Here is a 24,896-nt window from a genome sequence, read left to right on the forward strand (position 1 = left end):
CCAATACATGCTGACCTTCCACTTACTGTGGTAAAGTATGTTGTAATGAGTATTACTGTTGCTTGAAATGTATTAATAACAACAAAAGATACCTTGTGAGCCATTGTAATAAAATGTAAAATTTTAAGAAGAAGAATAAGTGTTATGCAGGGGGAAATTAATTTAAGATATTCACCATTGTTCGCCCTCCATTATTATCTTTATTTCCTCCAAAATGAAAAGTATATAATGATAATATATGAAAATACATATGGCAACAGCATGAAATAATATGTACAAAATTAGAGAGAGAGAATATGGGGAAACTACACAACATAATTATTATAAATCAGAGAAAGATAGAAGAGGGCACAATTCTCTAGAATATTTCTATATCAAAATATTTTCAACATATATATATATATTTCCATATCTATATTTGTGATTGATACAATTGAACATATGAAATCATCTCTTATTTGTTTAGTTAATGAAGAATTTAAAACAATATGACTAACAATATCAGTGTAAAATTGTCAACAATAGTGACATAATATTACAGAATTTTCTAAACGTATAGACACAATCATTTTCATAATATATCTTACATTTTCAAGGCAATTTGGATAACGTAGAGCTAGTTTTCAAAGGTATTAAATGAATAAGATTTATTCTCGCGGCAGTTGCATATTTTTTTTTATCTATTAAAATATCCATATTTTTTCTGTCCCGTCATCGTCAACGAATAGTAACCCCAGCAGTATCGGTGATGTAATTTTGTAGACTAGATATGGTCCCTACTAAAAGTGACAGAAACCGCTTACCTACTGTGATTCCAATATTTTAATGGGAGTTATCTTTCTTTGTAATGAGTTTTTGTCCATATTAGATTTACGATATTCGGTGTAGAATTTTTCATTTTTGCGATCCTTCAACAGATTATGTTAATCAATAACCATAAGCGTGAAGCTGGTTCGACGCGTTTATTTATATTAACTAATGCAAAGGAGGTGTTGCATGGCCGCCCACGATCGATTTTTAATTTTTTGGTGCAAATACATCAATCGGCACATAATACGTATCGGAACAGTACTAATTCCATGAATAGATTATTCATGCGACTACTGCGCCACCTTTTGTAAGTTTTACGTCCGATTCCTACTTATGCGCCTTTAATGTATGATATTAAGGCATACAAAACAAAGAGATAAATTATTTTGGTGGTATAACTAGTGGGCGAAGTATTTGGTTCTCAGCATGGTCCTGGATTGTTGTGGAAATATCACCTGCACCCGTTCCGTTTGGCCACATCTCTCCCCACCCTTGGAAATCACACCAAACTCCACTACGTATTGTAGGCTGATCACGTGGGGGAACAGACGATGCATCTTTCCATAATTTAATGAAAGTTTATAAATTCATTATCCATGACACTTAAAAAATCTGTTTTAGCGCTTAATCATCTACTCCAACCAGTCTGTATGCTGAATATAATTTTCCGAGTCTCTCCGAATGTCACCTATTCCTGGTAAACTTTTGGTTTCCTATCAGAATGCTATGATCCAATTAAGACCATTTCAGAATATCAGTATACTTTATTTTCCAAATTAAATGTTTTTATAACAGTCTGGAAAAAATCGATGAATCTTATCTTCATTTTGCTGTAAAGACCGCGCGCTTTATACAATTCTAGGAAAGTGGGGGGGGGGGGGGGAACTGCTGGATTTTATTTAATATTGTAGACGTGAAACATTTTACAACACACACGATACATAAAACAAATTAAACATCAATTTAAACAAATCATGCATATATTAGTATCTCAGTAATGAATTCAAAGTAATAGTAATTAAGCACATCATTTTCATGATTTTATTATTATATATTAACCCACGGGTAGTTTATAACGGAGGTGATTGGAGTTATTTTGCAATTGCTTTTAATAAAATATCGAAAATTCCCAGTTTGTGCGACACGCTACCTTTGACCTCATATTACAGCTGTAATGACAACACCGATGCTTATAGTCATTTTTACAAGTATTCCCGAGACTAAAAATAGCACAACAAATGGTGACAATAACTTGTGTTGTTGGTCGTATCAACTCTAGCCACATCAGTCATCAACACCACGGACCACACTTTACTTATCCATACTACAAAGCGCGCGTTTTTGTTTTTAAACTGTTTGATATATACTTTGAATACTAAGTGCTGTCGTTATTTAGAAGAAATCATATTGTTTAAAACACAATTAAATGCCGGTATTAAATGGATAAAATACGACATAAGTAAAACGATGCCAGTTTATAAAAGTGAAAACAACCCGAAACGGACAAAGCGTATTTATGTGTACGAAAAGGAGTTCTTTTAGAAAGGAATTAGATTCGAAAAAGTATTTAGGAAAGTGAAAAAAATGACAATAAAAGGATAAGAAAATCAATATCCAAGTTAAACAGCAAGAATTAGGATAGTTAATCGTACAGATCATGCACATATAGAAGATAGCCAATGATCAATATGAAACACATAAAACAAAATAAATCTTATTTTTACGATATCAATTTAGAATTACTGTTTGGTTAATTATACACTTCGTGAGACTGAATTGTAAGCTAAATAATTGAAAAATCATAGAATGTTTATATCCTGTATATTTAACAATTTACCAGAGAACAGTATTTTATGCAGAGTTTAAATTATAGTAAAGATATATTGTACTCGTTCGCTTTACAAATTTATGATAAATTGACAAATGTAATTTATCAGCGTTTTACCGAATGTCTAAAACTACACATTTAATATATATAGAAAATAGAAATGAGCTAGAATAGCATACAAAGAAATGTAAAGTAAGTTCTGAAAATTTACCTCAACAATGAAGTAGGCGTTAAAATGGCAATATGTGTACAAACAAGTCCTTATTAGTATAAAATTGTGCAAAATGTAACTTTTCAGTATAGCACGACTGGTTTACCAAGATAAAACGCTAGCCGGCAACGAGTTTAACGTGTTAGGATGGGGTTTAAATAACTGGTTATAATCAACATTACTTGAAGCACAATTATTTCTAAGTCCGTGTTACCGTTTTTCCACTAGCTTACATATCCAGGAGACAAAACTACCCTTACCTTGAATCATGAAGACACACGATAGGAGAGCTAGCCACGCCGAGACTTCCATTTTGTTCCTTCGTCACCTGTACGTCCTACCTGTTCACGTGCGAGACTGACCACGATAGTATGTGCGCACGTCCTTATATAGCCCTGTACACGTGTCCGCAGTGAAGGTACGCGCACGTGCACTTCGGGTTATTTGTTGTCGCGTGACACGCCGACAGATAATACTTGGTTATGTAATAAAATGTTATGTCAGCACGTGTAAAATTTTAATTGGGAATAACAAATTATTCTGTTATTTTGTGTCATCCCTTTTCAGAGTTTCCAATACATGCTGACCTTCCACTTACTGTGGTAAAGTATGTTGTAATGAGTATTACTGTTGCTTGAAATGTATTAATAACAACAAAAGATACCTTGTGAGCCATTGTAATAAAATGTAAAATTTTAAGAAGAAGAATAAGTGTTATGCAGGGGGAAATTAATTTAAGATATTCACCATTGTTCGCCCTCCATTATTATCTTTATTTCCTCCAAAATGAAGAGTATATAATGATAATATATGAAAATACATATGGCAACAGCATGAAATAATATGTACAAAATTAGAGAGAGAGAATATGGGGAAACTACACAACATAATTATTATAAATCAGAGAAAGATAGAAGAGGGCACAATTCTCTAGGATATTTCTATATTAAAATATTTTCAACATATATATATATATATTTCCATATCTATATTTGTGATTGATACAATTGAACATATGAAATCATCTCTTATTTGTTTAGTTAATGAAGAATTTAAAACAATATGACTTACAATATCAGTGTAAAATTGTCAACAATATTGACATAATATTACAGAACCAGATTTTTCTAAACGTATAGACACAATCATTTTCTAAACGTATCTTACATTTTCAAGGCAATTTGGATAACGTAGAGCTAGTTTTCAAAGGTATTAAATGAATAAGATTTATTCTCGCGGCAGTTGCATATTTTTTTTATCTATTAAAATATCCATATTTTTTCTGTCCCGTCATCGTCAACGAATAGTAACCCCAGCAGTATCGGTGATGTAATTTTGTAGACTAGATATGGTCCCTACTAAAAGTGACAGAAACCGCTTACCTACTGTGATTCCAACATTTTAATGGGAGTTATCTTTCTTTGTAATGAGTTTTTGTCCATATTAGATTTACGATATTCGGTGTAGAATTTTTCATTTTTGCGATCCTTCAACAGATTATGTTAATCAATAACCATAAGCGTGAAGCTGGTTCGACGCGTTTATTTATATTAACTAATGCAAATTTGCATTAACAGGAATAAAACATATTAAGTATTTTTGTAGATAATCATTAAACTTTGAACATTTAACGCTATAGAAATGACTTTTCCGAGACGTCACATTCTCATTAACATATGATACGAAATAATAGGATTAGCATACATAGCACCCCAGGTCTGTGGTACTGCATGGACACACATGGGTATGGGAATTATATCAATTTGGACCCACCAGATAGCCCACATACCATTTTTTTTTTCTGTGGCACTGCATGGACACACATGAATATGAAAAACATATCAATTTGGACCCACCAGATAGCCCACATACCATTTTTTTTTTCTGTGGCACTGCATGGACACACATGAATATGAAAAACATATCAATTTTGACCCACCAGATAGCCCACATACCATTTTTCTGTGGCACTGCATGAACACACATGAATTTGAAAATTATATAAATTTTGGACCTACCAGATAGCCCACATACCATTTTTCTGTGTCACTGCATGAACACACATGAATATGAAAATTATATCAATTTGGACCCACCAGATAGCCCACATACCATTTTTTTCTCTGGCACTGCATGGATACACATGAATATGAAAAACATATCAATTTTGACCCACCAGATAGCCCACATACCATTTTTCTGTGTCACTGCATGAACACACATGAATATGAAAATTATATCAATTTGGACCCACCAGATAGCCCACATACCATTTTTTTTTTCTGTGGCACTGCATGTACAAACATGAATATGAAAAACATATCAATTTTGACCCACCAGATAGCCCACATACCATTTTTCTGTGGCACTGCATGAACACACATGAATTTGAAAATTATATAAATTTTGGACCTACCAGATAGCCCACATACCATTTTTCTGTGTCACTGCATGAACACATATGAATATGAAAATTATATCAATTTGGACCCACCAGATAGCCCACATACCATTTTTTTTTTCTGTGGCACTGCATGGACACACATGAATATGAAAATTATATCAATTTGGACCTACCAGATAGCCCACATACCATTTTTCTGTGTCACTGCATGAACACACATGAATATGAAAATTATATCAATTTGGACCCACCAGATAGCCCACATACCATTTTTCTGTGGCACTGCATGGACACACATGAATATGAAAATTATATCAATTTGGACCTACCAGATAGCCCACATACCTTTTTTCTGTGGCACTGCATGAATACACATGAATCTGATAATTATATCAATTTGGACCCACCAGATAGCCCACAACCATTTTAGACGTTTTAGTAGTTAATCAAACATATATAGTGAAAAGGGTAGAAAGCTACAGTTAGTATCCAGACAAAAAATCTACCCCACCTACATGTAGTTGTACTGGCTGAAAATCGTATTTCAGATAAATGATCTTGTTAAATTGTGTTATCAGGTCAGTTAATCTGTAACACCACTTCTTGATATACATACTGTCATTGCTAGTCATCCATAAATAAACGACATTTAAAGAGATACAAACAGGACATTAGAAGAAAATGGATTCCTACCAAGTTTGGGAGAGGTCTTCCCAACTCAATGTATGACAGTTTTTGGTTATCGAGATTTGGAATTTTAAAAGTTTGGTCTCACTTAGGTCGTAATTAATGGTAATTTGGATTCATTACTAAATAAATTAATAATAAATATTCTAGTGTATACATGGGAAATAGGGATCATTTCTGAGGAATGAAGGAAGAGAGGGACAGACGACAACAAAAGGCAATTTGAGCTGCCCACCATCTAATGAAGATAACGGTAAAAAATAAGACAAGTCTCAGTTCAATGTTAGGTATTTTATTTGTTTACATGCGAATAATAACCTCTAAACCTGTATATGATAACTTATAGTGTCAACAATTCCAAATAGGATGGAGATGGCTTCTCACAGAAAATAGACATAATAAGTAAGGCTTGTATAGGGCTTGTATACTGGGCTTCGACAGATACTACCTAGGGCTTGTATACAGGGCTTAGACATATACTACCTAGGGCTTGTATACAGGGCTTAAACAGTGATACAACCTAGGGCTTGTATAGGGCTTGTACACAGGGCTTAGACAGATACTACCTAGGGCTTGTATACAGGGCTTAGACAGATACTACCTAGGGCTTGTATACAGGGCTTAGACAGATACTACCTAGGGCTTGTATAGGGCTTGTACACAGGGCTTAGACAGATACTACCTAGGGCTTGTATACACGGCTTAGACAGATACTACCTAGGGCTTGTATACAGGGCTTAAACAGATATTACCTAGGGCTTGTATACAGGGCTTGTACACAGGGCTTAGACAGATACTACCTAGGGCTTGTATACACGGCTTAGACAGATACTACCTAGGGCTTGTATACAGGGCTTAAACAGATATTACCTAGGGCTTGTATACAGGGCTTAAACAGAGATACTACCTAGGGCTTGTATACAGGGCTTAGACAGAGATACAACCCAGGGCTTGTATAGGGCTTGTATACAGGGCTTAGACAGATACTACCTAGGGCTTGTATACAGGGCTTAAACAGAGATACTACCTAGGGCTTGTATACGGGGCTTTAACAGAGATACTACCTATGGCTTGTATACAGGGCTTAGACAGAGATATAACCTAGGGCTTGTATAGGGCTTGTATACAGGGCTTAGACAGATACTACCTAGGGCTTGTATACAGGGCTTAAACAGATACTACATAGGGCTTGTACACAGAGCTTAAACAGAGATACTACCTAGGGCTTGTATACAGGGCTTAGACAGATACTACCTAGGGCTTGTATACAGGGCTTAAACAGAAATACAACCTAGGGCTTGTATACAGGGCTTGTATACAGGGCTTAGACAGATACTACCTAGGGCTTGTATACAGGGCTTAAACAGATACTACTTAGGGCTTGTATACAGAGCTTAGACAGATACTACCTAGGGTTTGTATAGGGCTTGTATACAGGGCTTAAACAGATACTACCTAGGGCTTGTATACAGGGCTTAGACAGATACTACCTTGGGCTTGTATAGGGCTTGTATACAGGGCTTAAACAGATACTACCTAGGGCTTGTATACAGGGCTTAGACAGATACTACCTAGGGCTTGTATACAGGGCTTAGACAGATACTACCTAGGGCTTGTATACAGGGCTTAGACAGATACTACCTAGGGTTTGTATTGGGCTTGTATTCAGGGCTTAAACAGAGGACTCATTAAGCCTCATAAAATGCCCTTTGCAAAGGACAGAAATGACTCATGATATCAATTAATTTAACAGGACCCATATTACCAGTATAAACTTTCATTATCTGTATCGTTTCCATGTATCAATCAAAATTTAGTAGTAATAAGAAAATTTATTAATTATCAATATCAGAGATTACTTCTAAATTCATTTCAAAACAAAACCCAAATTAAAAACAAGTTGATAATAGAAAAGAGAAAATTCAAGATAAACATTATTCAATATTTTGGGGTAAAACTTTTTTTATTAAAATGTTTCTGAAATTTAGACAAATTTTAACAGAAACTTGTAGTGGTATATGAAACTGTTGGTACTAGAGAATCATGGTTTTTTTTACACTGAATGAAGTTGACACATAAACAAAAAAATATTTTTTTTTGCAAAATAGATTATACAATAATAGTCAGGCTTACCATGCCTTTTCTAGATAAACAAAGGATGAATTGGAATCAACGGATGTCTATTGAACAATAAAATCTATTGAAATATACAAGTTAAACACTATCATATGTACTTCACTGTTGTTACAACTATTCAGCTTTGTTACTATAGCTTTCATTAACTTTTCTGAAGGAGAGGTTATAGGGAGGTAAGATGAAATAAATTAGGTTATATTCTTAACATTGGGAGGTATTATCTAGGATAAAACCATCTTGGCAGAAAAATGTTACAAAAAGTCTGATATTTGATACAAGGTCATTTGTCAGAGTTACTTCCCTTTAGGCCTGTCAGTAGCTCTGGATGTTAGAGTGAGGCTAGGTCACGTGGGACACTGCGAGCCAATCACTGGACAATCATATGGACAGTTACTAAGCAGTAGCTAGATAAGAAATGCTAATGAAGAAAAGCTGAGCCTGATACCAACCATCTTTGGTATGTAGATGTACAAGGACGTCAGTGTACCTTTAGTTGGCTATTGTCAACAGCAGTACAAACATGGAAGTTGTAATGCTTATATGGACATACACTAAAAATCAACCAATGAAAAACGATGATTTCTATTATCTAAACATAGTAACCAATAGAAAGTCATGATTTCCATGATCTGGTTGCTATTTTTCCAAATATAGCAACCAGTCACTAAGGGTCATAAATATATTAACATAGTAATCAATGATATACATTAAACTTTAAATCAATACATCTAAATATAGCGACCAATGATAAAGTGTAGCTCCTACCAATATTATATACAAGTACATGTACACATACTCAATAGCAACCAATGATTTTCTATTATCGTGACATAGCGACCAATAATTTTCTATTATCGTGACATAGCGACCAATGATTTTCTATTATCGTGACATAGCGACCAATGATTTTCTATTAGCAACCAATGATTTTCTATTATCGTAACATAGCAACCAATGATTTTCTATTATCGTAACATAGCAACCAATGATTTTCTATTATCGTAACATAGCAACCAATGGTAAATGGAAGCTAATCACATACAGGTGACTAAAATGTGCGGATTATCAGTTAAACACACATCGGCCGATGTTCTATAATCTACACATAACATAGACTTCCTCAATGAAAGATACAAACTGATGAGAAAAACTGGTCCATATCTATTATATACATCAAGTAAGTCGCAACTGACACTGTAGACCTACCCTTACATACAAAGTAAAATAAATAATATTCAATATATCACAGATGCTTCAATATAACATTAGAGCTAAAATTATCCCCTTCCATGAAGAACACAACAGTTCAATTGGACCATTCCATTATAGAATGAGGATGTGCAATTCATTTAGACTATTCCATTATACAGTAAGGGTGTACAATTCATTTGAACTATTCTTTTGGACTATTCCATTATACCGTGGGAATGTTAATTTATAGGTTACCGGTATTCATTATAATTGTAAAATATACACAAATAAAGTTTTCTAGTAAAATTTAATGAATGGTTCTAAAATGATTTTTTTTCCACATATCACTGAAATCTGTGTTATTTAGATACTTTCAATATCTATAATAAAATTCCAAATCTATACATGTAACTTTTAAAACAAAAAATGAAAATAATTTTCCAATACACTTGATGTAGATTTCTAAGCTTAGATTATATTACAAACGTAATAATTTAATTAAAATGACATCTTCCCTTCCCCAACTCAAATGAATCAACACCAACAGATTTAGAAATAGCACTAAAATATAAGAATAGATTTGCAGTAAAAATGTGTTTTGGAGGGAAAGAAATCACCATAATTCTCATTTTGTTTTACATGAACAGTGGTATCACAGAAGTATCACAGTAAAACTGTATAACAAATAATAAACATTGGAACAAGTAACAGTATACAGGGTAAACAAACAACAGGTCCACTTGGCCTGTAGGACTCAGCCTACGTCAAAAACAAATTCATTATAAAACTCCAATTTGTGCAGACTGGCATGTTGTATTTTGTACTATTATCATAGGAATATTGCCTTAGATTAGCTAAAATTTACCAGAAAATAGTTGTTTTTTTCAATACCCATTCTATGTCAAGCATCCAAATTCACTTTATCAGAAAAAGTAGCGAATTCTGCTATAATGCTTTTATCATATAAACCTTCGTGAGGAAATAAGAATTTTTGTAGATAAAATTCTAAAATGCTGAGTTACATTCTAATAATCCTATGTATTTAAATGGAAGTTTGAAAGATGTCAATCAGTAATATTTACTGGTGGAGATGATAATACGGAATGTAGTTTAACTTTAAATTTCTAACAATGAAAATAAGCTAAAATAATATTTGATTAAATTCTTTTTATAAATAAATACTGTAAAATAAAATAAAAATAAAAGTCTAGATGGTAATTTGATAAACAAGCACTGCTCATCACTAATGGACAACAGCTCATACTTTAACAGTCAATCATTAGTATACATAGTTCATTTCTTTATGGACGGAAATAAGTAAATATATTTCATTTTCTTGAAGGGACGGAATTAAGTTGGAACTTAAGCATCAATAAATATGCATATCACAAGCAGATAAGTAAATACTATAAAAATACGCCGCAGATGTATATCATCACATGTACAGATTTAAAGCTAGATATGGCATAAAGGATGACAAGGTCAATCTGACAGGGAATTCATCCTCTCTTGGATGTAGTGGATTTGTTCTAAAAAACCTGCCTAATCTGAAACTTGCATCTTTTGAAGACCTGTTTTATCCAACAGATTCTGTTAAATAAAATTCTCCACATCTTTTGTCGCTTTTTTACTTTGCTAACTATAAAAGTATATATAAAGAGTTTCCGTTACAGTTTTGGCACAGCTGAGAAATGGGAAACATCTATTGTTCAATAGAAACAATTCAATATCGATGTCATATACTAATTTAAATAGCAACCTTTTACATCAGTGTTTATTTACAATTGGATCTTTATATTACTGTTTTTTATTATATGTGTACAGCACTGGAAAGCAAAACAATGATATGGTCAGATCATAATAAAGTCTTACAAAAAAACTAATATCAACTGCAGTTGTCAGCTGTTTCTCTTTATGTGAAGTTATCTCCCCTGCATGTACTTTTTGATAAATTATCCTTCCTTGTAAATTAATCAAAATTGATAAATTCAGAATTCAAAATATCTAATTAAGATACGTAATTGTCTTCCAAAGCACCTTAAGCAACAGTGTGTTTATTACAGTATTCTGTTTGTATCTGTATAATTTCATGTAAATAAATCACAAAATTTATTTTCAATTGAACAATATTGTTAAATAAAGGTTCCTAACGTTGAAACCTGAGCACTAAAGCAGTAAGATGTTTATCATAATGTGGTATTAACTCTAAACACTATGTAACGTGATCTGTAAGCTCTTGTGTATCAAACAAATGGATGACTTCCAGAACATTTTTGATATGACGATCCTCGAAAAATGTTTTTTTTTTATAGATATATTTCTCATCTTCATATATTCAACACATGTTTTACTACAGTTACGATAGAATCAGAGAATAACTTTGACATCAAAGGCTGTAAATAGTGTACAAAAATTCATGATTTCTTCAAAATGACCTTAAAATAACCCTTTACACAATAAAACTTGAGGAAAGGGAGATAATTTGCCAGGAAAATCACTTTTTACATTAACTTTAAAGCTTGACTGTAAGGAAAAGGTAGTATATAATACGGTATAAAATGTGAAAGATAAACTGGAGTAATATGTTGTTCTTGGAATGTTACATATCCATATGGATAAATGGCCTCTTCTTACAGTAACCATGGTAACACAAATGTAATATCATCTACGACTCTTGAAACAGTTACCCATTAACATATTTCTCATGGACGAAAACATGATGACTGGTTAAAACTCATTCACGTTAATACTCATCACAAGAAATAAAATATATATAAATCGTTAGACTGGCATGACCATCGCTTGTGATACAGTTTATATAACAATAACAACACTTTTTCTCACACTGAAGTCTTCCCCTCGGTACAATATAAGTCCTCATACAACAAAGGAAAAACCATTCAGCCACGCTTCTCCTTCACTTTCATATAGGATTCGTAGCTCGTCTTTGCGAGAGCTTCAAGTTCAGTCCTTGTTTTTGTCTTAACTTTTTCAAGCTCGGCATTGTCTGTGATTTTGCCCATGTCCCCGTTGTACAGTATCCAGGGATGAGACAGTGTGTCGATGGCGGTGTACCGCTTTCTCTTGTCCACGACCAACAGGTGCTCTATCAAGTCTTTGGCACCTACAAACATAACACCATTAATTAAAATACAAGTTATTTCTGGTACCTACAATCATAACACAATTAATTAGAATACATGTTATTTCTGGTATCTGAGTTGAGATTTTGTTTACCTATGAATAAAATAACTTAAGTTTAATTCTTGGTATAGTATACTATTCATAAAGAACTGATTAACTGAAAGATTTGGTCTAAAGGGACCTTTAGAACTTGGTTATGGTATTGAATTTTCTGTGTAGCTTACCTTTAGAGATTTGGTCCCAGTAAGGACTAAGAAACTCGTATTCTCCTCCTTTAATGAACTCAAACAGTTCTGTCTGGTTCCTATCTGCACTTCTAAAGGGAGGGAACCCACACAGCAGGATGTAGCAGATGACACCCACGGCCCACATATCTACCTCCAGACCGTAACCTAGCAACGAAGTAATTAGATCAAAACAGTTAAATGAAACGCCCAGTCAGGGATATGAGATCAGAAGTTAAAAATAACAAATTCATTGTTAATTCACTACTTCATTGCCTGAATTGTTTCTCCAAAATTTCTAAAATTTTATGCATAGTCTGGCGAACATTTTCCACATTATCAAAGGATTTCCATGGAATTTCATTGAACAAATCCATAAAATTTCACAGATTTTTCAAATCCATAGATTTCCACAAAATTCCGTAGTAATCCACAGAAATCCATGGAAATTTGTGGAAACATTTTTATTGTACTTTAAACTGCAGAAGAATTCTAGAATAAACATCTTAATCTTGCCAAGACAAATCTTCTATGAATAGTATAATATTTATAAGATTACATTCAAATGAGAAAACGTACCTATTTCCGAAAGAATTTCAGGAGCTACATATGTTGGAGTACCACATACAGTGTATATTGGATCCTTCACATCCATCGCCAGACCAAAATCTGCCAGCTTCAATGTTATCGTACTGTCTTTGTTTCGATGTACCTAAAAATAAAGATAATCATGGTAACAGCAGTGTTAACATGACAATTACCACAATGAATTGCTTCCCTTAAAATTACAGAATTTTGTGATGCAATCAAATTAAAACACAGATCTTCTCCATACCTTAAAATATCTGACAACATCTAATATCGGGTCTACATTGTATTCAGTTTTACATGTTTTACAAGACATTTTGTCATTCTGCATTTGATCACACAGAGGACTACAGTGTATGTATTTTACTTCTAAAACATTTTCTTCATTTAGTTACATCAATTGAAAACAACATTTTGTCCAAGTCCAAATATACATTTAGCTTTGTTGTGGTCTTTGGGTAAGATAACTCCAAATACTATAATGATTCTGAAAGCTCTTGCAAAGTATTTCAATCCCTAAAATTCACTTCCAAGATTCTGGAAGTAGCGATTTGATTTGCCAATTTTCGTGTTCAGCAGAATGTGACCCCATATGGGATGTTGTCAGATCCTTTATAAAATGTTTTGATAATAAGGATGTTCATTATAATCTGATTATTTGGGGTTATACTCACCAGCAGGTTTTCTGGTTTAAGATCTCGATGTACAATAGAACGAGAGTGGAGGTAGAATAGCGCGTTACACAGATCTTTGACCATATGGGCTGAATCTACCTCTCCAAACTTTACACTCTGGGTGATGGCGTCGAACAAATCCCCGCCCTGGAAATACAATAAAGTACAATTAAGGCATCAAACAAATTCCCGCCCTGGAAAATAAAAAATGAACAATCAAGTAATCGAAAAAATCCCCGCCCTGGAAAAACAATAAAGTACAATCAAGGCATCGAACAAATTCCTGCCCTGGAAAATAACAATGCACAATCAAGTAATCAAACAAATCCCCCCACCACTGAAAAAACAATGAAGTACAATCAAGTTATAAATAAAACCCAAAGCCCTGCCCTGGAAAAATAACAAATAACAATGTACAATCAACGTATCGCTATGGAAAAGAAGTACAATCAAGGAGTCAAACAATTCCCTGCTCTGGAAAAGAAGTACGATCAAGGAGTCAAACAAATCCCTGCTCTGGAAAAGAAGTACGATCATAATCAAGACTGTCAGCGTGTTCCATTTAGCGGAACATTCCAGTTTTTCCGGAACGTTCCGCTAAATGGTACGCGACGTTCCGCTGGAACGAACCAGTTCGTCTAGCTCGTCTTGTTTGAGGATTCCAAGTTGGAACCAATATGGCTGCTGGTGAAAAATGTCCAGTTTTATTTTATTTAAACAAAACACTGCATGTATATGTATGTTGTAAACGTATTTTATGGTTTTTCCGCACTGCTGGGTACTGTTTACTAAACCCAGCTAAAGGAATTATATGTATGTTTTGCAGAGATTACAACTGAACTTCTCATATGTTAAATCCGGTGACAGTGAGTTTTTATCAGCAAACACGACGAAATGACCGAGTGAAGTGTTAAATTATCATTGTTAGCACTTAAATATCAAGCAATAAAATATATAGCATTCCCAATAGCATTTATTAATAACTAGTATAATACCAGATTGTTGTCCGCCATGTTGGATTTTGTGTACTGGATCATGAGTGTACCGTTTAACGAACCCGTTCCAAGTTGGACCATCTGGAACATTCCGCTAAATGGAACATTGAAATTTTGGATTTGTATTCTACATTTTTGCGAATATGAAATGCCAAGGACATGATATTATTATATATATATATATTACATTAATCTAGCAGGCCTTAAAAAACTCTCAATGTTATGTTTGGTACTTAAAGATGCTCCACTGCCAACAGAGCATAAATGATATTCATTATTTGAATAATAATTGGTGTTTAATCGTGTATATATATGCCTAATTAACACAAAAAATAATGTGAAATAATTGATTTCGTCTTTGGTACATGCGCAATCAGAAAAATTACCATTTGTCAGCTGTGGAGCATCTTTAAGAAGTTACTGGAATATAAAGTTACCATTGTTCCGATAATATACACATACATTTCAAAAGACTTTTTCCAAATACAATTGATGTATGACAATTCCTACCAAATAATTGTCAGCTCCAATATCTGTTACATGCAGAGGTTACGAGGGATCTATACAGATCCCATCAGTAAACAGTTCACTGCGGTATTCAAACAAGTCTATAGGTTTCCTAACAATTTAGCCCTGTTTCCCCATTTACTCGTTTATGAGCAAAGAAACCCCTAACAACTGAATTATAATTTCTTTTCAAATAACTTTGGAGACAAAACGTGTGATTTATACCTTAACTGGTTGCAACTACAGATATTATTTCATCATAAAAATAAACTTTATTTACTTTACAAATAAAACTTTTTCCGATAATCATCAAGGATCAGCACATCTTTCAATCAAGAAAGTTTACAACAGTAACAAGACAATTTGTCAAATCACAATCCCCAACTTATATGCCATCAAGTTATTTGATGAATTATAGAATTTAACAGTTCAAAAATACCATATAATGGTAATGGATTATAAAATTGATGTGCAGCAAGCAGGTATCAAGAAACCTGGTATAGCATCATTCTATTTGAAACTAGAACTGTCTATCACCTGCTGAACAAATTTAGTATAAACTCCATTAATTGGGGACATTGCAGAACCCTATATAGTTTAACCCACTCCATTTATATCAGGGTTCTGTATATCATATTTTATCAAAATCTTTCAAGTAGTTCAGGAGGAGGTTTGTGTCTACAGACAGACAGAGAGACAAACAACAGATGGACGGACGGATGGACTACCTGATTTCAGTATATCCCTCCTTAACTTCTTTGCAGGAGGTATAAAAATTTAAGTACATACAACAGAGTGTAGATTATAATGGAGGTGTAAGTGGACATAAAAGAATGTCTATAAATTATATGTTGGACAGGCCTAATGAATATTACCTACCTTTACAAGCTCCATGACGAGGTAGATTTTGTCAACAGTTTCATATTCTTCATAAAGCTTGACAATGTTGGGATGGTGACAGTCTTTCATGATTTCTATTTCATTTTCCACCATGTGCTCCTTACCCTTCAGTTTTGCTTTGTCAATAATTTTCATAGCAAAGTCATTTTTCGTGTTTTTAAGTGTTGCCTGTTTCACAATAGCAAAGTTTCCGTCACCTAATGTCTTTCCAAGGTCATATTTGCTCAGAATGTGACTGTCACCACTAACTTGACGCTCCAGTTTAGTTTTGCGTACAATCTTAGATTTGGATTTTTTCTTTCTCTGAACATCACCACCTTCTTTATCATCTTTTTCAGACTTTCCTTCTTTTTCTTTCTTTTCTTTTTCTGCCTTTTCCCTTTCTGCTTTCTCCCTTTCAGCCTTTTCTTTTTCTGCCTTTTCTGCAGCTGCCCGTCTCTCTCTGGCAGCTTCTAATGCCTTTTCTCTTTCCTGTTCATGCCTCTGTTTCTCTTTCTCTTCCTCTTCTAACCTCTTCTGTCTTTCTTCTTCCTTTTTTCTTCGTAATTCCTCTTTCTCACGTTCTCTCTGTTCCTTTGAACGTTTGAACTGTTCATCAGTTCCTTTTGGAACAAGACCTCTCTTTCTCCTTTCATCGTCCAGTGCACGTCGTTCAGCTTCCATTCGGTTTTGTTGTCGTCTTTTAGCACGATCACGTTCCTCATTTGCTGCCTTGTCTTTCTCCTTTTCTAATCGGTTGGCTAAAGCATCATTTTTGGGATATTCATGTCTCCGTCGACCTTTCTCCCCTGGACGGCCTTTGGTAATGATGTAATCATTTTCTAAGTCTCTGTTACTACCGTCACTTCCCTCACCAAACCCGCTGTCACGTTTGTCACTCTCGGGTTCCTTTAGTTGATGTGCCTGACGCTTCCTTTTCTGTCTCTCCAAATCCTTGACAAGCATTCTAGCAGTATCTGCATCAGGTGGATGGATCTCCTCTATAATGTCAATGAGATCGTCCTCTGATGGTTTCTCATTGCATGCCACAAACACATTATCATCACGAAAAAAGTCAGAAACTCCTTGCACCTCTCTTCCACGAAGTGTATATAGTTTATCAAATTTATTGACTCTGCTTTTTGGACCGAAAGCTTCAACAATATCTGACATGAGTTGCTCAAATGACTGCACACTTCGCCGATTAAGTAGAATCTTGATATTGTTTCTTGGTCGTGCACCATTTCGCACAATGGTGACAACTCTAGGTTTGCTTCCTCCCTCATTATAAGGAAAATAGGAACTTTTACTGGCTTGACCGAATGTCCCAGGATAGCGGCGATGTCCCTTCTTCTGAAGATAGGGGCCGGGTTGAAATCCCCCATAGCCTCTCTGGCCACGATACGACCCATACATCCCTTCATTGTCAAGGTCATGGTTGTGAGGTCGTGCTGCAGACAAAAAAAGTCTAGTATAGGAATCATTTTTATAATCAATTTGATAATGCATACATAGAGCAAAAAAAACTTAACTTGTTAATTGCAACGAATTAGTCTACATAAGTCTAACCATTCATCTTAATCACTTTTATCTCCCATCCATGATAAACTAGGCTAAAATCAGTTTCCAATGGAAATACAAATGTATTATATACATCTAAACAAACCTATTTCCAATCTTGAAGATATCATTTTTGACACCTCTTGTTTTAAACATAATTAAGACAGTTAAGCAAAATCTTAAACCATTGAATGTAAAAAAACACAACACTTTACATATATATAGTTACATCTTTAGGAGAATGAACGTTGAAAAAATAATAAGTATATATGTCTTAGGGAAATTGAATGCGGATTACAGTCATTATAACTACTGTTTCTGAAATTCAAAATACATGCATGACTGTCTCTAAAAAATGTCACATTTGATAACAGATCACTGTCACAAATTGAATTGTATTCAGTGTTATAGATACAGGCAATACAAACAACTGGCTGTAAACAGATATGCATGAGGATTAAGCTCTTAGCAACATCATTAGAAACATATATGTTAGATTATGTGTTGAAATGCTGTTGATAATGATGACTTTGCAGACTTTGTAATATATGATAACATCATGCAACTAATATTTCTTCTAATTGATACCAGGAAAGTGTGAACATTTATGGATTAATTGTGCATAGAACATTTATGGTTGTCAAACAGATCCAGTACTATTTTTGGACACATCTAGAACACATTATATGTATTGTTTTAATGCCATTCTAGGACATTACAGTAGTGGGTATCATATTGTGTGTCATGGATGCCACCTTTTCCACACAGGGGTGTCCAAGTCACAAAAGGGTGTACAGCACCTTCCCACAGGGGTGTAAAACAGTTCTTTTAACAGGGGTATACAACAGTCCCCCCAACAAGGGTATACAACAACCCGTCCCACAAGGGTGTACAACAGTCCGTCCTACAAAGGTATACAACAGTCTGCCCCACAAGGGTGTACAACAGTCTGTCCCACAGGAGTATACAACAGTCCGTCCCACAGTGGTATACAACAGTCCGTCCCACAAGGGTATACAACAGTCCGTCCCACAAGGGTATACAACAGTCCGTCCCACAAGGGTGTACAACAGTCCGTCCCACAAGGGTATACAACAGTCCGTCCCACAAGGGTATACAACAGTCCGCCCCACAAGGGTGTACAACAGTCTGTCCCACAGGGGTATACAACAGTCCGTCCCACAGTGGTATACAACAGTCCGTCCCACAAGGGTATACAACAGTCCGTCCCACAAGGGTGTACAACAGTCTGTTCCACAAGGGTATACAACAGTCCATCCCACAAAGGTGTACAACAGTCTGCCCCATAAGGGTATACAACAGTCTGTCCCACAGGGGTATACAACAGCCCGTCCCACAGGGGTATACAACAGTCTGTCCCACAAGGGTATACAACAGTCCATCCCACAAGGGTAACAACAGTCCGTCCAACAAGGGTATAAAACAGTCCGCCCACAAGGGTATACAACAGTCTGCCCCACAAGGGTATACAACAGTCTGTCCCATAAGGGTATACAACAGTCCATCACACAAGGGTATACAACAGTCCATCCTACAAAAGTATACAATAGTCAATCCCACAAGGGTATACAAAAGGTCGTCCCACAAAGGTGTACAACAGTCTGTCCCACAAGGGTATACAACAGTCTGTCCCACAAGGGTGTACATCGGTCCGTCCTAAAAGGGTGACCAACAGTCCTTCCCACAAGGGTATACAACAGTCCATCCCACAAGGGTGTATAACAGGCTGTCCCACAAGGGTGTACAATTGTCTGTCCCACAAGGGTGTACAACAGTCCCTCCCACAAGGGTGTACAACAGTCAGTCCCACAAGGGCATACAACAGTCCACCCCTCAAGGGTAACAACAGTCCGTCCCACAAGGGTATACAACAATCCACCCCACAAGGGTGTACAACAGTCTGTCCCACAAGGGTATACAACAATCCACCCCACAAGGGTATACAACAATCCATCCCACAAGGGTAACAACAGTCCGTCCAACAAGGGTATAAAACAGTCCGCCCACAAGGGTATACAACAGTCTGCCCAACAAAGGTATACAACAGTCTGTCCCATGAGGGTATACAACAGTCCATCCCACAAGGGTATACAACAGTTCGTCCCACAAGAGTAACAATAGTCCGTCTCACAAGGGTATACAACAGTCCATCCCACAGGGGTGAACAACAGTACCTCCCACAAGGGTATTCAACAGTCCGTCCCACAGGGGTGTACAACAGTCCATCCCACAAGGGTGTACAACAGTCTATCCCACAAGGGTAACAACAATCCATCCCACAAGGGTATAAAACAGTCTGCCCCACAAGGGTATACAACAGTCAGCCCCACAAGGGTGTACAACAGTCTGACCCACAAGGGTATACAACAGTCCGTCCCACAAGAGTGTACAAAAGTCTGTCCCACAAGGGTATACAATAGTCCATCCCACAAGGGTGTACAAAAGTCTGCCCCACAGGGGTATACAACAGTCCGTCCCACAAGGGTGTACAAAAGTCTGCCCCACAGGGGTATACAACAGTCTGTCCCACAAGGGTATACAATAGTCCATCCCACAAGAGTGTACAAAAGTCTGCTCCACAAGGGTATACACAACAGTCTGTCCCACAAGGGTGTACAATAGTCTGTCCCACAAGGGTATACAACAGTCTGCCCCACAAGGGTGTGCAACAGTCCATCCAAAAAGGGTGTACAACAGTCCATCCCACAAGGGTTACAACAATCCATCCCACAAGCGTATAAAACACTCCGCCACAAAAGGGTATACAACAGTCTGACCCACAAGGGTATACAACAGTCCGTCCCACAGGGGTATACAACAGTCTGTCTCACAAGGGTATACAACAGTCAGTCCCACAAGGGTGTACAACAGTCCGTCCCACAGGGGTATACAACAGTCTGTCTCACAAGGGTATACAACAGTCAGTCCCACAAGGGTGTACAACAGTTTGTCCCACCAAGGTGTACAACAGTCTGTTCAACAGGGGTAAACAACAGTCTGCCCCACAACAGTGTACAAAAGTCCGTCCCACAAGGGTATACAACAGTCTGCCCCACAAGGGTATACAACAGTCGGTTCAACAGGGGTGTACAACAGTCAGCCCCACAAGGGTGTACAACAGTCCCTCCCTCAAGGATGTACAACAGTCTGTCCCACAAGGGTATACAACAGTCAGTCCCACAAGGGTGTACAACAGTCCGTCCCACAAGGGTGTACAACAGTCTGTCCCACAAGGGTATACAACAGTCAGTCCCACAAGGGTGTACAACAGTCCGTCCCACAAGGGTGTACAACAGTCCAGTCCCACAAGGGTGTACAACAGTCCGTCCCACAAGGGTATACAACAGGCCATCCCAAAGGTGACAACAGTCTCCCCACAAGGGTTACAACAGTCCCCACAAGGTATACAACAGTCGTCCCACAAGGGTGTACAACAGTCGTCCCACAAGGTGTACAACAGGTCCCACAAGGTGTACAACAGTCGTCCCACAAGGGTGTACAACAGTCGTCCCACAAGGGTGTACAACAGTCCGTCCCACAAGGGTGTACAACAGTCTGTCCCACAAGGGTATACAACAGTCAGTCCCACAAGGGTGTACAACAGTCCGTCCCACAAGGGTGTACAACAGTCCGTCCCACAAGGGTGTACAACAGTCCGCCCCACAAGGGTATACAACAGTCTGTCCCACAAGGGTGTACAACAGTCTGTCCCACAAGGGTGTACAACAGTCAGTCCCACAAGGGTGTACAACAGTCCCTCCCACAAGGGTGTACAACAGTCCGCCCTACAAGGGTATACAACAGTTTGCCTCACAGGGGTATACAACAGTCTGTCCCACAAGGGTATACAACAGTCCGTCCCACAAAGGTGTACAACAGTCAGTCCCACAAGGATGTACAACAGTCCGCCCTACAAGGGTATACAACAGTCTGTCTCACAAGGGTATACAACAGTCCGTCCCACAAGGGTATACAACAGTCCGCCCTACAAGGGTGTACAACAGTCTGTCCCAACAAGGATGTACAACAGCCTGTCCCACAAGGGTATACTACAGTCAGTCCCACAAGGGTGTACAACAGTCCCTCCCACAAGGGTGTACAACAGTCCGCCCTACAAGGGTATACAACAGTTTGCCCCACAGGGGTATACAACAGTCTGTCCCACAAGGGTATACAACAGTCCGTCCCACAAAGGTGTACAACAGTCTGTCCCACAAGGGTATACAACAGTCCGTCCAACAAGGGTATACAACAGTACGTCCCACAATGATGTACAAAAGTCTGTCCCACAAGGGTATACAACAGTCTGTCCAAGGGTGTACAACAGTCTGTCCCACAAGGGATATACAACAGTCTGTCCCACAAGGGTATACAACAGTCCATCCCACACGGGTATACAACAGTCCATCCCACAAGGGTGTACAACAGTCCGTCCCACAAGGGTGTACAACAGTCCGTCCCACAAGGGTGTACAACAGTCAGTCCCACAAGGGTGTACAACAGTCCCTCCCACAAGGGTGTACAACAGTCCGCCCCACAAGGGTGTACAACAGTCCGTCCCACAAGGGTGTAGAACAGTCAGTCCCACAAGGGTGTACAACAGTCCGCCCCACAGGGGTATTCAACAGGAGTATCACCCCATTTGTTAACTAGAACTCTGAGGATTGCCAGTGAACACTGACATATCACAGCAAACAATATTAAATAAAACCCTTTACCACATATGAATAGAAAGAGTAGAAAACAATCACCAATGGTTAAATATAAATGATATTCATATGACAAATATTAGCTAGTTTTTTAATTTGAATATTGTACTTATTCCATTGACTTTAGAGTCTAATTAAACCTAATAACTGGGCTCACACTGACTTTCCAGTTTGCTTAGCAAAAGTTGCGAAGTGATTTTTTTCTCTTTAGCAAATAAGAATTTCATTTAGCAAATTGTGCATTCACAGCATTTCATAATGAAAAACATTAAATTACTAAGATGCATAATGCATCAAATAATGTATTTTATGTATCAAGTGAAAATTACACACATTCAAAAGATTCTGATTATTCATTAAACCATACTCCGTCGTACGTGTTGTTACTTTACATCCCTTCAACATTAAAATATATTTATGGTACAAAAACTGATTAATTTATCAACTGTTTTAGACTTGCTATGAAAGTAATGCGACTGAAAAAAACCTATGTTTGAAGTTTGTGTCCGTGCGATTGGATATCGGTGTGTGAAGAAAAACTTAAGCATTTTTTGTGAATTAGGATGAATTTATTTTAGCAGTTAGCCAGATCATTGTGTTATTAATGAAAATGCAAATGGGTAGCGTGAGCCCAGCTTTAACCTTTAGGTTTCTGATAAAACTTTAAACCTTTAGGTTTCTGATTAAACCTTAAACCTTTTGGTTTCTGCTTAAACCTTTTGATCGTTATCAATCATTATATTTAACCTGCAAATTACTCATGATTATCTCCCCTGTTAAATTAATTATGTCCCCCAGCCAGAGAAAAAGTTCTAATCCACTCCCTTTTAAACTTGACTCATATACATACATTATATTATTTCCTCAATTAGATATTCCAATTTCATTTGCAAATGATTAAATGACGAATTATGTAAATGTACATTTAATTCATTCAATGATCATATTCACTCATTCAATATTTTATTATAATAAGTTTTAAAGTAGGGCTTTACTATACTTCACCGTTATCAATATTATAAACTACTGCAAATGAAACTTGTTCACTTGTATAACTGAAATACCTGGTTCTATTTGGACGTATCTTGTTATTATCATCTATAACTTCCACTCTATATTCAAGTACACGTGACCCAAACTTAGACTCTAATTAATAGGAATTATGTTATAATTCACTATGTTCAAGCGAACATAAAACATTTATCATATAAACTGAACTGTTTATATGGGAGTGGCCTTCTACGGTCCAAATACTTTTGAAAACTTCTGACTTTAATTAATAGAAAATGTCATGAAATGGTAAAATGTATAAGATTAATTAAAACATTTAAATGCTGATACATTTTACCTTGAGACTTTGTATGACAATAAAGAATATGAAATACAAGTGATATATACCTCGGAGTTTGATCCTGAGACCCAGTAACGGTAAACCCGAAACATCAACCATCTTGGTTTCTATGTCAAAATATGGCCACTTCTTCTTTTACATTAAATATGACATTTGTAACACCTATTTTCTCCCTTAACCATCATCCACACTTTTCATCAACCTGAGTAACTTCTCCATGTCAGGAATTAATGAAACTTTGTCATCAACTAAAACACAGGAACTCTTATCGCCAACATAAATACGTTGGACACCATCATTAACTAAATATCCAGCTGGTCATATATCCACAGAACACTGTAATAACACGAAGTCAAACGGACAAAGCCACAGGAGAATTCTCAAACATAATCCTACATTGAAAACTTAATTTAAAAGTTGAAAATCATAGTCCAAGTGTTGGAATTTCATGGTGTTGAATAACAGAGTAAGTTCAGGGTGTTAGCATATCGAGAAGTCCTTAGTAGATCCCAGACAACGTCTATACAATAGCTTCAATAGATTGTGTGCGCACCGCCTCTCCTCAACACCCCAACACCAGTTATATTTGGTATATTTCTTGTCAATAACTATATAGACCCATGGTTTTGGAGTCGAGCAAGCTTCAACCACGATTCTAAATTAGACTGTGCTGATGATATTGTGTCTTAAACAGAAAAGTTTATAATGTCAAGTGTTTTCTTCTGTTATAGACTCTTAATTAAAGTTTGTAGCGTGTACCCTGTTACCTATGTGACCAACATGGGGTCGGTTTATTACATGTATGTAACAGTGTAAGCTGATAATACCGATCCACCACAGAGCGATACCGATCTCTCCTAACAATAATATTATTACAGTTGGTCTAACAGAGGGTGCCACCTTTCAAACATAAGTCAGTGACGTCTATCTATATTTCAGTAGAAATCTTCCAACAGTAAAGTCATTAGAATTATGTA

The 24,896-nt window shown here is 36.5% G+C and overlaps 1 protein-coding gene across 13 annotated transcripts in view; it reads right to left on the reverse strand.

The window, feature by feature from the left end:
• Window positions 1-6,216: 6,216 nt before the first annotated feature.
• Window positions 6,217-24,896, reverse strand: part of LOC138320775 (serine/threonine-protein kinase DCLK3-like) — a 42,472-nt gene continuing 23,792 nt past the window's right edge. For 5 of the 13 annotated variants that reach the window (XM_069263981.1, XM_069263978.1, XM_069263979.1 and 2 more), the window contains 5 exons: window positions 16,279-17,729; window positions 13,898-14,044; window positions 13,215-13,347; window positions 12,636-12,803; window positions 6,217-12,391 (listed from right to left, as the gene is read on the reverse strand). In XM_069263981.1, the coding sequence (XP_069120082.1) occupies window positions 12,168-12,391; window positions 12,636-12,803; window positions 13,215-13,347; window positions 13,898-14,044; window positions 16,279-17,729 (2,123 nt within the window). In that variant the 3' untranslated portion in view covers window positions 6,217-12,167. Of the gene's footprint in view, window positions 12,392-12,635; window positions 12,804-13,214; window positions 13,348-13,897; window positions 14,045-16,278; window positions 17,730-23,966; window positions 24,524-24,896 lie in introns of those variants that run through there. The other 8 variants (XR_011208246.1, XR_011208250.1, XR_011208252.1 and 5 more) reach the window with 8 other exon arrangements.

Source organism: Argopecten irradians, chromosome 4, assembly GCF_041381155.1.
Source record: "Argopecten irradians isolate NY chromosome 4, Ai_NY, whole genome shotgun sequence".
Classification (NCBI taxonomy): domain Eukaryota; kingdom Metazoa; phylum Mollusca; class Bivalvia; order Pectinida; family Pectinidae; genus Argopecten; species Argopecten irradians.